We start from the raw sequence: 13,702 nt of genomic DNA, 5'->3' as shown, positions 1-13,702 counted from the left end.
TTCTTGCAAAGGAAATTCTTTTTTTAGGATTTTTAACTTTCAAAATGTCTAATCCCAAACATGCAAAATAATGAGTCAGACTCCAAAAATCATGAGATTTTTTTTTTTTTTTAATATGTTAATTTCTTTTCCTTTGCATTCTGGAGCTTTTTCTGGGTCATATTTTCAAGCTTTTCTCCTAAACCATGAAGATTTCAAATGTTATTAAAAAAAAAAAAAAAAGAGAGAGAGAGAGAGATTCTTCTGTAATTGTATATTTATAGTAAATATTTATTTTTACCACTTACTTTGTGTTGAAGTGACAACTCAGAATCTTCTGAGATATTTCTGACCAAATAATCCCGAGAAAATAACATTTATTCTAACCAGTCTTCTCTAGTTTTCCTTACATTACTTGTTTATTTTTTTCCAGATAATTAAGCTTTACTGAAAGTAGGTTGTTAGACACGGCGGAAAACTATGACTTGACACTATCTTGAAGGACTCTTTACAATATCAGAGTATCTGAGGTAGTGATTATAGAGCCTCACACAGTGATTCTCCAACCTGAAATTTGTGATTTGCTCCCCCTTAATACTTGATATCTTTATTTTGGATTTGTTTTGCTGTGTTTATAAGACACTTCTGTTTGAAACTGTTCATTACAAATCTTATTAAAAGTTCTTCAGATTCCAACTTTTTTTTTTTTTTTGTGATGGAAACATACACGAGTTCTTAATAAATGTAAATGTTCTTGCTAATTGCAATCACCTCAGCCTATTTGTGTGCCACTCACTAATTTGTTTTTATTTAAAGAAAGACATTCTTTTCATGATACAATTATTCTGTATGGCATTATCTAAGCTGACTACAGTGTCTTTCCTGTGTCTTTTCTCTTCCATCCCTTCTGTCCTGATTAAAACTACCAGGGACTCTGCAGGAAACCCAGTGGGATTGCTCATGGTGTCTTGAAGTCACTGTTTCTTTCATTGTTTTTGTCTGTTAAACCTTCTTTCGCTAGTCAATCGCTCTCCCTCATGTCAGTGGATTCCCAACTTTCCCTTGTTAGCAACCTTGTTTGCAGCTAGTTTTGTTCCTCTTCTTTTTCACTGCCCCATTTTATTCCTCTTCCTTCCTCCCTTATATATGACCACCTCCTGAAGCTTCCCTCCTCCAGACTTGACTGAGAAATGATGCGCTGGTGCTAGCTGCCCGCAGCCCAGCCAGGCCCAAGCCCTACACAGTCACGAGACAGACCCTTGCTCGAGAGGCATGTCAGGGACAGTTTTTATTTTTCACTTGGACCCTGGTTTCTGAGGTGTGCACGTGGATCCCTCTTTATTTCACCACAACCTCTGGGCGATGGCTTTACTCCGCTGGAACACAAGGCGAAGGGCTCACACTGGTGGACCCCAGTCAACCAGGACAACCGATGGGGCCAACCTGTGCAAAGCAGCCGTGAAGAGAACCCAGGAGCTGCGGAGGTGGGCAGGGGGCTCCCACACACACAGCCCCACGGCCCTGCCCGCAGCCCGTGGCCGGCCCACTCCCCACGACCCACAGCCGCCGGGCTCGGGCCGGGCCGGGCAGCCCCAGCCTGCGCGGAGGGGGTGCCATAGTAACCGGCGGGGGGCCGGGCGGCGCCGGGGGGCCGGGCGGGGAAGGCGGGGACGGCGGCGGGATGCCGGGCGCGGCAGCGCCCCCTCTCCGCGGCTCCCAGCCCCGTCCCCCGGCGGCCGCGAATGGCTCTTCCCTCGCCAGCCCCTTTGTGTGAAGCACGCTCGGAGCAGCGACTCCGCCGCCGCCGCCCGCCGAGCCGAGCCGAGCCGAGCCGTGCCGTGCCGAGCGGAGCCGTGCCGAGGCGAAGGGAGAGAGCCGGGCGGCGCGGGGCGGCCATTCCACCCCCACGGGGCTGCGCTGGGGGGGCCCGGCCGCCGCCTCCCCCCGGCCCCCCGGTTCCTCACGGCGGAGAGGGCAAGCGAAACACACCGCCGGCAAACGAAACAAATAAATAAATAACAACAATAAAAATAAAAAATATATATATTAAAAAAAAAGAGAGAAAGAAAAAAAAAAAAAAAAGAAAGAACGGGAAAAGAACAGAGGGAGCGAGCGAGCGAGCAGGAGGGAGGGAGGGAGAAGCGAACCAACTCCGAGACTCCCATAAAGAGCGGCACACACGGAGCTAGCGCCCCGGTGCCGATGCGTGGGGGAAACAATAAGTACTCGAAGTTACCTGCCCTGCCGTAGAAGAAGGAGGGTTTGTTGATTCTCTTGCAGACATCTGCAGACCGGTGCTTTTTTGGAAGAGATTCTTTTTTTTTTTTTTTTTTTTTTTTCTTTACAAACCACAAACGGATGTGAGGCAGGGAAGGTGTTTCTTTGACTACTGAAGTCAGGCACCTCTTTTTTTTTTTTTTTTTTTTTTTTTTTTTTTAATTCTTCTCGGTCTTGTTGTGTGTCCCCCCTCCCCTCACACACACACACATACACGCACCCGCACCCCCCCCCTTTTTTTTTTTTTTTTTTTTTTGCACCAACATTAACCACCAAAAGAAAAGGAAAGGAGTTTGCTTGATGTTTTAGTGAAATGGACGTAAGATTTTATTCACCACCTCCTCAGCCTGCAGCCGCTTCTGATACGCCTTGTTTGGGACCTTCCCCCTGCCTGGACCCCTACTATTGCAACAAGGTGACTCGCGTTTTGTGTCGTCCGAGGTGTTTTTGTTTTATTTTTTTTTTTCCTTTTTTTTTTTTTTTTTTTAAATCTGTGCTGTCGATTGTGCCGTTGTCGCGATGCATGAGCCGCGCACCAAGTTTCGAGCGAAGCAGGGGGCAGCGGCACTTGCCGGGCTGGGGGCTTTGGGGGGCGCAGCTGCCGCCGCGGGGCCCCCCGCCGCCCTGCGGGCACCCCCAAGTCAAAGCCCGCAGGAGGCTGGGGGCGGGCGGCTGGAGCGGGGGGCGGAGGGGGTGGGAGGCGTGGGGGGGGAGGGGGGGGGGACACACATTTTCCAACAACACTGTCTCTTTCTGAGAAACAACGTGGACGAGGAGGTTGAGGATTGGGGTTTGCAGCGCTGCTGTTAGTATGGGAAGGGGTCGCGGCCGCCACAGAGCGGGGGGCAAACTCTCTGCCCTGTGGTGCTTGGCGGTGCCGGGAGCACGCTGGGGTGCGCGTGTATGTTTGTGTGTGTGTGTGTCGGTGACACGCGGGCGTGTGTGTACAGCATCTATACGTGCACAGCGCCCTGGCTGCGCGCTAAAACACGGTGACAAGTCGGCTCAGCGCACTTTGTCCCCGGCCAGTTTCTCCGTAACTTGCTGAAAATCCCTGCAGATTTAATGTGCGACGAGAGCCAAGTTTGGGGGTCCCAGCGCTGGGGACAGGGCACCGCGGGGGTCAGTGGGCCGGGTGCTGCCAGCCCGGAGCACTTTGCCTTACTTTTCCTCCCGAGGAGCTGGAGCATTGTTCCTGCCTCCGGGGCCTGAGCCAGCTGGGGCTTTATCCACGAGCCGCACTTTGCTGGTACGGCACGGGCTGCGCACACGGCTGAACCATCAGAAGGGCGAGCTGCCCGCAGCCCTCCTCCAGCACACCCCTTAGGGGCAGGGGGCTGAGGGCACTCACTTTTCCCTCGGGACGGGGCTAAAGGCTGTGCCTGTCTAACCCGCTGCTCCGGGACCGGGACTGGGGCTGGTGAGAGGGTGCGGGGGGCGAGGCGCCCCCGGTGCCGGGCAGCCCCTTTCGGCTCTCGCCCATTGTGAGGACGGGCTCACGTGTGGGAGAGATGTTCCGAGCCGCCCCTCGCCCCGCCGGCAGCTGCCGAGCTCCGGAGATAAGCAGCCAAACAGGAGGTAGCCGTGTTGGAGCGCAGGGGTTTGCGGCGCCCGGGTGAAACCCTCTCAGTTTTCAGGAGAGGTTTCCCACATGGTCTCGTCTACCAATCACAACAGAAAGGACCAAATTCATCCTGGCCGCATTTCACATGTACTCAATGGAGTGATAGAATTCAGGGATAAATCTGGCCCTTTGTGGTGGATGCCTAAGGATATTTCGGGAGGGATCCCAGAGGTATGATCGTTAGCAGTGCTTTCAGTAAGTGTGCTTCGCAGCGCCTGCCTAACCTGCCCTATGGGTCGGAAGTTTGTGCAGGGAGTGAACTTTGTGCAGCAGGAAGAGTCCAGATGCATATAAGCGTGCATGCGGGTATTATTATTTTTTTTTTCGCAAGTGCTCAGGGTAGTCGTCAGGCTACTCCTACCTTTGATCTGTGACTTGCCATTATTTTCTCTGTTGTCTGTTTTCGTACATTGCAACCACAAAGTGCTGCCGAGTAAGAAGCTCGGGCTAGAATTAATGACTTAAGTAGCAAAGTGTCTGAAGACCCATTTGGCAATGCAAGTGGACAAACGTTATTAAACCTATCAGTGATTTAAAGCTTCAAAAAGAAGGTAATGACTTGAATACACATTTCACTCATCATTCTTGAGATAGTGGGCCAGATTTAATTTAAAAGTTAAATGCTTTGGAAAATCAGGAATTACTTTAATATATTAAATCATTTTCCAATTAAGTTCCTTAAATCATTTTTGGTGGGTTGCACTGCAAATCGAATAAATTAATTTAGAAAGTCGTTTTCAGAATTTCTTCAGTGGCTGGTTAAAGCTTCTTTTAAGTCATGCCATGTATGAGGGAGCAAACTGTTCTTTTTAAATGCAAATGAGACACTCATTCTGGAGACAAGTTGCAACTCTTCTATTTCACTTTGCCTGAACTGATAATGTGCTTAAAAGTGCACAGTCATAAGACATATGTTTTATGCTTGGAAGACTTACCAGGAATGTTTCGTGTAAGGTACTGAGGATAGGATGAATGTCTTTTTCAGATGTCTTTGCCACTGACCATTGATTATATTAAATGGACAGAGGAGGTTTGCTAGGCCCCTTGGAGGCGTACATTTACTGAACATTTCATTTTTCACCCCCTTCACTCTCTCCCTTCACCCAGCATGATTAACATTGCTGTGAAAACTTATCTGACTTGTTCTAAACATGTAGTCATGTTACAGTATTACTCTGTCACTCATCTTCCTGCTGTGTGTATTTAGGGAGGCTGGGGGTAGGCCTGCAGGATTTTCTCTCCAGTTAAGTTTGGGTGACTCTTTGCAGCTGATCTCTGCTGGTGAAGGGGATGTTTGCAGCAGTAGGATGGGTCAGTGTTTGGGACTGGAGTGGTGGTCTTGTTTAGCTGTTTACCTTTGGCTAAATTTTGCAAAACTCATCCAGGACTGGTTGTTGCTTCCTTTGAAGTTACTAAAAACTTGATTTGGGCACTTACCGCTGGACTCGGCCCTTGTTTGCCCACCTAGGTGTTGTTTTTTTCTCTGACAAACACAGCAGACTTTGATTTCTTACATTTTAAGTCTGCTTGAGCTGCTGATTCTTGAGAAAGTATTTCACAAATACTTAGACTTTTAAGTTTCCTAATTATTTTGTTAATGGCAGTTATTTTTCCTGATCAAATGATTGTTTGTATGGTGTGAGTGAGTACCCAGGCAAATGTACTGGTGGTATTGACAGTGCGTTTTTTTCTGTAGTCAAAGGAAAATGCAGTAACGTAGATTCAAGCAGTCACATCTTATCTTACAGTTTTCAGTTGGCAGGCTTTGTTTCAGAAGACTGCTTAGATCTTTACTTTATAAACCTAAAATAACACTCTAAGCATCTTAGTCTAATATTTCTCTATCTGCTGTGAAAGCTCATTATACTGTGCATATATTGTTCTGCAGGCTTTTCCTTGTTTCTCTCGCAGTACCCATGGAGAGAGAAAAGTGAAAGAACAATGCAAACAATGTTGGTTATGACAACTGTGTGAGGTATCTCTTATACAAACAGACGGAATGGACGGTATGCTGCAGTATATAGGTCAGACTTTGAAATAACATAGTGGAGCTCTTATGCTGGACAGACAGATTTAGAGTTGGGGTTGTACTGTTCGCCTCTTGAAACTTGAAGCATAATTGCATTTCAGACATTTGCAGGCTAATAAGAGTAGTCTGTTCAGTTGAAGTTTATTTTAGGAAACCTTGCGTTTCTTAATTGAGTTGCATGTTACAAAAGAAATAACTTTGATAATCAGAATGCATTAATGCAATAGTAGAGTACAGCCAGAGATTTCAGGGTAGTTGAAAAAGTCTGATGGTAAGTTTAAATGTTTATGTAGAGGGCAATAAATAACATTCTCATAGCTTCAATCAGTACTGTAAGGAGGACTGGTATATTTTCATACTTGCAGCTTTACAGTGTTTTCAGATATCTGCTCACATAAAGTGCAGTTACATAATTATAGTTTGACACAGTTAATGACAGGGATGCTGACCCCTGCCAACAGGAGGGAGAAAATAATGGTCTTTACTGCTCCCAATGGTTAGCCTTGCAGAATTATGCACTGTATTCTTGGGTGATTTGCTACCTGGTTCAAAAATAAAGGAGCCTACAACTCATCTTTCTTGTATTCTCTGGTAGTTGTCAGTGCAGTGGAAAAATACAGCCAGACAGCAGAGGTAGAATGATAGACTATCATTGTTTTTAAAAAGAGGAACACAGAGGAAGAAAGAGAGAGGAAAGCAACATTTTTTTTCAAGTGAAAAAAACAGTGACATTGAATAAAAATGGATAAGTAGATATGATGCAGTACTTTGTAAGCAGTGAAAGTCCTGCTAGCAATCAGAACTCCACAGACCAAATGTGCATATATTTATATACTGCATTTAGAATAACTTACTGGGTAAGCTTAAATCCACCATAGAGGCTGCTCTTTGTAAAATGTTCCCTGGCTGTTTACAAAGTGTACATTATTTCCAGTGGCTTGCTACTGTCCACTCCGTATCTGAGATTCAGAAACAGAATTCTGGAGAGCTAGCGCTCTGAAGGACAGCTCTGAAGCTGAGATGTTGTGTTAGTATTTTGACAGATTATGATCATCTAAGAGACCATCACTTGTGTATTCTGGGCATTTCTTTTTTCCTTGCATTCCTATTTTGTCCCCTACTGCATTAGAATCATACCTGAAATTTGTTAGTGCTTAAGTTAGTTCTTAAAAGATCAAGCAGTTACATCAAGGTTTGACTGTGGATTTGTTAGTGTTTTAGTGAGTTTCAAGAAATACCGCATAGGAAGAAGTGAAATGGACTTTCATGTGTTGCTAGACCTTAGAAAGTAGTGTCGGAGTTACAAGCAAGCCTCAGGTGTGCTTCTTCAAATTTCAGAGTTTCAGAAAAGAAGTGGTACAAATTTAGTGGAACATAGAACATGATTTATGTATGTGCTTTTGAGAAATATTTCTCAAAGATGTTTTATAAACCAAAGCACTCAGTCATTCTATTTATTTTTTTATTTATTTTTTTTTCCCTGCCAAATATCAGTACCTTGAGAGAAACTATGTTTTATTCTCTTATTGGAGAGATGTTTTTCACCTCTAGTGTACTACCCTCAACCAGCCTAATATGAGGTCTACTGGAAAAAAAAAAAAGTGAAAACTGTAAACTCTCAAGAATGCTGAATTTCATAAACAGTTAATTGCATGCAGTACCCGTGGTGTTTGCATGAAACCAAAGAGCAGCTGGAGTTGTGTTCATAGTAAGGATGTAAGGAGTTGATACTGGGGAGGAGTAGGCAGTCTCAGCTCCTGTTGAATTGAATGTCTGTTGGGGACAATTACACTTTACAAGGAAAAACTGAGCACCCTTGCCCTCAGATTCCCATTTTTGCAGGACTTTCTCACCTTGTTCACACTGCACAGAGGCATCAGGAAATGGACTATGTTTAAAACACGATTTTATGCTAAGCAGAGAAACATCCTAATCATGGTAGGATTTAGATCAAAATTCTTGAATATTTAAATCCTGTATTGATGGCAGATGTAACAAAGCTTAGACAGTGGAAGCAAAAAGCTTCCTCTAACTGGTCTCAGCATAGCTGAGTGAGTGACCTGAAAGCTTTGCTTCTCATGGTGAGAGGCTAGTCCCTGATCAGTTCAGACCTTGGCTTCTGGAACCGACAGCAGTGGCAATTAGTGGCAGCTTTGTTTATTTTTTTGAGGTGGACACATGCTCTGTGGAGCTCATGTCTCCCTGCACGGGCTGCAAACGCTAATTTTAAATATAGGCTAACCAAATTAAAGTATTGTGCTGTTTTGTTACACAACTAGGTTCAGATTTTCTGCCCAAGGAGTAATTTCTCATTAAAGGTGCTGAGTTACAAACTGCTCCAAAACATGGTTTGTAACAGGAGCGCTAAATGACTGTTAATTATGGCAGGGTTTCCAAAATACTTTAAGACATGAAATTCACATTAATCTGAATGAGATTTTCTTGGTCATAACATTTCTGCCTACAGCATTTGGTTGGAAAATAGCAACACTTCATTATTCTATGGTTAGGCATGGATTACACAGTGTTAGCAGCAGCATCAAACATTGCACTTCCACAGCAGCATGTGCACAGAAGAAAATCTCACCTCTGCTTCCACTGGAATGTCTTACCTGCATTTTATGTTAATCAGTTTCAATCACTTTTAGGTTAATAACTCAGGGCATTGAATACAATGTTTAGGTCTTGACTTGGATCTTTAAAGTTAAAACTGTTTTTCAGCAGAGATCTTGGTGCAACTGACATTTGTAATGTCTGTGGTTTTCTTTTGCTTCTTCTGTTTGCAGTAAGTAGTTTATTTTTAGCATTTGAATTTCACATGGCTCTACTAATATTTATATCTTATCTTTCGATTGCACATATGCTAACACTGTTTCTGAACTGTTCATTTAGTATTTATTTCTAGGCGGCTATTAGATTTGCTATAGAGTCTTGTAGTATGGATTCCTCCCAAGAACCACACTGCTTTCTAAGTTGCAAAACATCCTTGAATTACATGAGGATCTGACAAATCCAGGTTAGAGGAAATGTCAGAATGTTTTAGCATTCATGTTCTTGACTGTTAAACCTCTCTCTACCAATCAAAAGTGGCACGAGTGCCTTTTTCAAAGGTACTGCTGGCTAAGCATGGAAATTGAGCTGCTCTGGTAGTACTTTTGTCTCCAGCTATTGTTGTTGATGATTATAAAGTCTTATAGGATAGATAGAAGCTACTGTAACTGATAAATATTTTTTAATATTAAGAAAACCTACAGTGAACTTCAGTTACTTATTTGATATGCAAAAAGAAATCAGAATTCTGAAACCAGCAAGTGGTGGCCTGTAGTTAAGGAAATGTAAGGTCAGTAAGGGAAGTATGATGTCTGCAACGTGAAGCAAAAGATTTATTCAGACAGTTCCTGTCAGAAGAATAAAAAGACTATGTATACATATAAATTCCTATTGTCTCAATGCTAGTTAGTGTTTGTAGGTATACACGCCCATTTAAGCATCATTGTATATTTTACTTGCCTTGAAAAAAGTGAACTTACTCTAGGAATCCATAATTTCTACCCTGCTTTACAAGTAGCTGGCTTCAAAGTCATACTTTAGTTGCAGCTGCCAAAAGTGTTTGTGTTCATGAATAAGAGAAAACATTTGTTCCTTAAACAATCATTGTGTTTGCATCAACCTGAAATAACAATAAACAGTAAAAGGAGATATAGTAGTGGAAAGAGAAGATAACCTTAAAAAAGTATAATTTATCTTTTGGCAGGCACAGTTGTGAACATTAGTCATAGAAACCTGCAGATAGTAGAGGCTTAATATCAAAGCTAATGATTTATTTTATGTTAATGACTTTCTGCTAGGGCATAAAAGACTGCTCATAATGGACTCTCAGTGCTGCATTCAGTTGTGAAGGCTAATGGGATAATCTTTACCAAAATTAAGCTTTTTTAAGTAAATAATGGTGGTATTTTTTCAAGTCAACTCTTCGAAATGTATTGGCAAACTGTTTTTTTAAGATCTGCTTATAGCCTTTATCAAAAAATATAAGGCAAGTCTTTTTCTTCATTAGCAGTTTCCTTAATTATGTTGGAAATATGTTTACTTTTGTTATAGTTCTGAACAACAATACTGATGATGTGGAAGTCATTCAGTTCCGTGGTTTATCACAGTACAATCAGTTTTCTTGAGACACGTTGTTTTTGCAGATCGAACAAAGGAAAATAACTTTTTTTTTTTTTTTTTAGTGGCCTAACCAGTAATACTCTAAAAGGTAGTAAAACTCTTAGTTTTGCATTGAGAAGTTTTTAAAATCATGTTTACAATTAGTGATAACCAACATTATATTTCAATAAGAGATAATTTGCCTACTAAAGTTCACATAATGTGCTAATCATGTCTAGTGGTTAATAAAGGCCTCCTATCTCACTCCCCTGATGGCTATAAAAGGCTATTATGTTCATGGCAGCAGTTCAGGTACAGCTGCTGTGTGTTAATAATGCATCATTGTCCCACTAATAAACACAGCAAAGGTCAGCAACCCCAAGCACCTAAAACACCTATTCTCTTTCCAAAATATTTATTAACACCTTAATAGAGTATCTATTCATTTTGGTTAGGATTATATCAGTTAATGACCCTCATGGATTCCTATGTGTTCAGGTTTTGCAACCTGTATTCTGCTGTGGGCTGTTGTACAAATAACATCTCTTAAACATCTCTTTTTCATTGCAGCTATCTGTTGTTGCTTTAATTTAAGATTAGGATTCCACAGTCACTTTATAATTAACTTACTTTGTTACTTAGTTTGGCAATTTTCTGTTTTTTGCTTAGCTCATTTAAGAATGCAGAGGCTGAATTTTCTTTTCATTAATGAACACACTTTATAGGAATTGTAATTACGCACTAAAAATCTATGTGGTTGTGCAACACACACATTCACACATACACGCACTCAGAGAGATACATGTATACATGTGTATTTATATATGCACTACTTCCTCTAGGTTTCATGCATAATTTTATATTAGTGACTTATGTTTTCCTTTTTAGCATAGATTGCGGTATTCATAAAGGTTTTTTAAAATGCATTTTCTACAGACAAAGAACATATTCACATGGGATTTCCATTTTGCCAGGGAAACATGCAAATCAATAGGCCAGCACTTATCTGCATTAAAATTAGGTATACTGTAATTTATGGGCACAGTGATATTGTATTTGTCTTGCATAGCCTCAGATATTCTTTAAGGTAGCCTGGCTATGTGTCCTTAGAGAAAAGCAAAAGTGTTAATTGAACAAAATCTCATTTTCTCATCTTGTAGTATTGTCTTTTGTTTTCTGTTACTCATTTTGAAAACCTTACTTTTTTTTTTTTTTTTTTTTTTTTTTTTTTGTGCTGTGAGATTTACAAACAAATGTTCAGAGGGCAGAAAAATACCACTACACTTCCATCAAGAGAAATGAAAAAGCTTAACTAGCTGAAGGGTTTCTATTTGGTGCAGCGCATAGCTTCAATGACACATTTGTCATGCTTTAAATATATAATACATACAATAAAATATGTACAGGCGTATTTGTGATATATGTAGTGTCTGGCTCCATTGCTATTGTTTGTAGTCTCTGCGGTTGTCATACGTTGTTCTTTGCACATCATACCCTTACAGCAGAATTTGACACAATTTCTAGCTTTCAGTCCTGCACCATTTTCATTGCACAATATACATGAGTTTGACAGGGTGTGTTGAGGACAACTCTGGCAAGCAATTGATATTTTGAAGTGGCAAGCGTTTCAGCAGCTGCCTGCTTGTGAAAAAGGAATGATAAGATATACTGTATTGTTAGTTTCAGGCAAAGCATTAAGGTTTAAGCTCTGTAAAAATGTACACATTATTCGTCAGTGGTGAAGCAAGCCTTTTATGTTTTTTAGAGCTTAGCTCTCTGGCTGATGTGAACTAGAATGACATTGGTTTAATGGTCAGTAAATGAATAGGAGTACTTTGAATTTGAACTGCTGCCAATTTTGCACCAACAAAGAGGCTGACAAAAGAAAGATTTTATGTGAAAGCAAAGCACAAGCAATGTTTGGGGAGGTGGGGAGAGGGGTAAGAGGAACCCAACAGAAATATTCTTCAACTCAGCCTTGTAATGATACTAGAATTGTTAAAACACATCCATTTTGCATGGCTCATCAGCTACAAACCTAAGCTGTTTCATCTAATGTTCTTTAAAACCTGTTGTATACACATAGTCTTTTAGAATATATTCATATGGAATTTACAGTGTGTTTTTCTAAATACCACACTGTGCCCTGAAGGCCTGTTGGCAGAACATCAGAGTTGTCCACTGCTGGAGTTCCCAAGTCTCTCTCTATCTGGTAGTGGGAAATTGTAGTTTAATCAGTTATGGCACTTTCAGTGTGTAACATTCATTAGTAAGGCAATTTGTCATGACTGTTAATAGTCAGGATGCATCTGCTCTTACTTCAGTTACAGAGTATGAAAAGCAAGAGGGCAAATATTTCAATATCTAGTAATATTAAAATGTTTGAAAAATTGTTGTTCAAGGTTAGTACTCAAAGCACAAATAGAAAATTAATAACAATATATTTATTTTTACTGTTTTTACCATTATACATGTGATTTTAAAGTATATTAAAGCTTTTATGAGCTGTGCATTATCAAACTGGATATTAAAAAAGTTAATATTAGCCTCTTCAGTGTTTATCAAAGTTGTTTGTTTGTTTGTTTGTTTTTCTTTTTGTATATGCTTTTCTCTGTTGTCAAAAATTCCAAGTTAGGATATTTTCAGAGTTACAGGTACTTGCAATTGATCCATATAATTTTCCAGTGTGTCAGTAATAAGTTGTTCACAGTGTCACTTCTGTTAGTAGCAGGGCATTGTGTGGTGTTAGTTTTGTGGCTGGCCAGTTTAGGATGTTATAAAAGATATTCTGTGGTGCCTACCTAATAGACAAAATGCGATTGCAAAAATGTTCTCTTCTCTGTAAACTGGCTTGTAATCTTTGTTCATTGTCCTAAAAATGAAAGGTTAAATTGTTTGCTAGAACCAAGAAAGGTTAGAGGTTTTTTTTTTTTTTTTCACATGTATCTGATAACCCTCATGTATTACATAATATGATAGTTTCACACACAATGGCTTTGTGACACATTTTAATTTTTAATGAAAAGCCCCCCAAATTCTAACATAATAATTTCTTTAGAAACTGAACCCAATCTTGGTAAAATCCGTTCTTGCTAGTAACAAAAGCTGTTACTGTTTAAGTTCCTGTTCAGCAGTTAGTTGGTACGCTTCACTGGATGTTGTCAAAAAGGCTTTTCTCTTGATTGACAACCCTGTAGGAATGTGAATGGAGATTTTAATTGCATATCATGTGTGCATATCAGAGTGAGTGGATTCACTGACTCTGCTTAGTTCCATATCTCTACAGGTCAGCCATGCCAAAATACATTTTTTTTTTTTTTTCAGTAAGCAATTTTCCAAAGACAGAGAAATCCAATATTTCCAATATTTTCCAAAGACAGAGAAAAAGTGCATGTAAGTCAGGAATGGACTGTAAAACAAAATATTCCTGTGAAGTTAAAGAGAGGAAGGTCTGTAATAAGTTTTCAGAATGTTTTAACACAATTAAGAGGTATTTTGATATAAAGTCGGCCAAAGATTGCCAGAATGTATTTTTCTTCTGGCATTTGCTAGCAGAAAGTTTATCTTTTTACTTTTTTTTTCTCTCTCTCTATGAGTACTTTGAACAAAATCAGTAAAAAAAAAAAAAAAAAAAAAAAAAAAAA

The 13,702-nt window shown here is 40.8% G+C and overlaps 1 protein-coding gene across 1 annotated transcript in view; it reads left to right on the top strand.

Moving 5' to 3' along the window:
* The first annotated feature begins 2,569 nt into the window (after positions 1-2,569).
* The window catches only part of TOX (thymocyte selection associated high mobility group box), a 220,234-nt gene continuing 209,101 nt past the window's right edge, over positions 2,570-13,702 (top strand). Inside the window, exon 1 of the mRNA XM_032182380.1 lies at positions 2,570-2,671. Within this exon, the coding sequence (XP_032038271.1) occupies positions 2,570-2,671 (102 nt within the window). The remainder of the gene's footprint in view (positions 2,672-13,702) is intronic.

Source organism: Aythya fuligula, chromosome 2, assembly GCF_009819795.1.
Source record: "Aythya fuligula isolate bAytFul2 chromosome 2, bAytFul2.pri, whole genome shotgun sequence".
NCBI classification, from domain to species: Eukaryota; Metazoa; Chordata; class Aves; order Anseriformes; family Anatidae; genus Aythya; species Aythya fuligula.
Note: the sequence above shows the minus strand (reverse complement) of the source record. Positions and strands in the feature narration are given on the sequence as shown.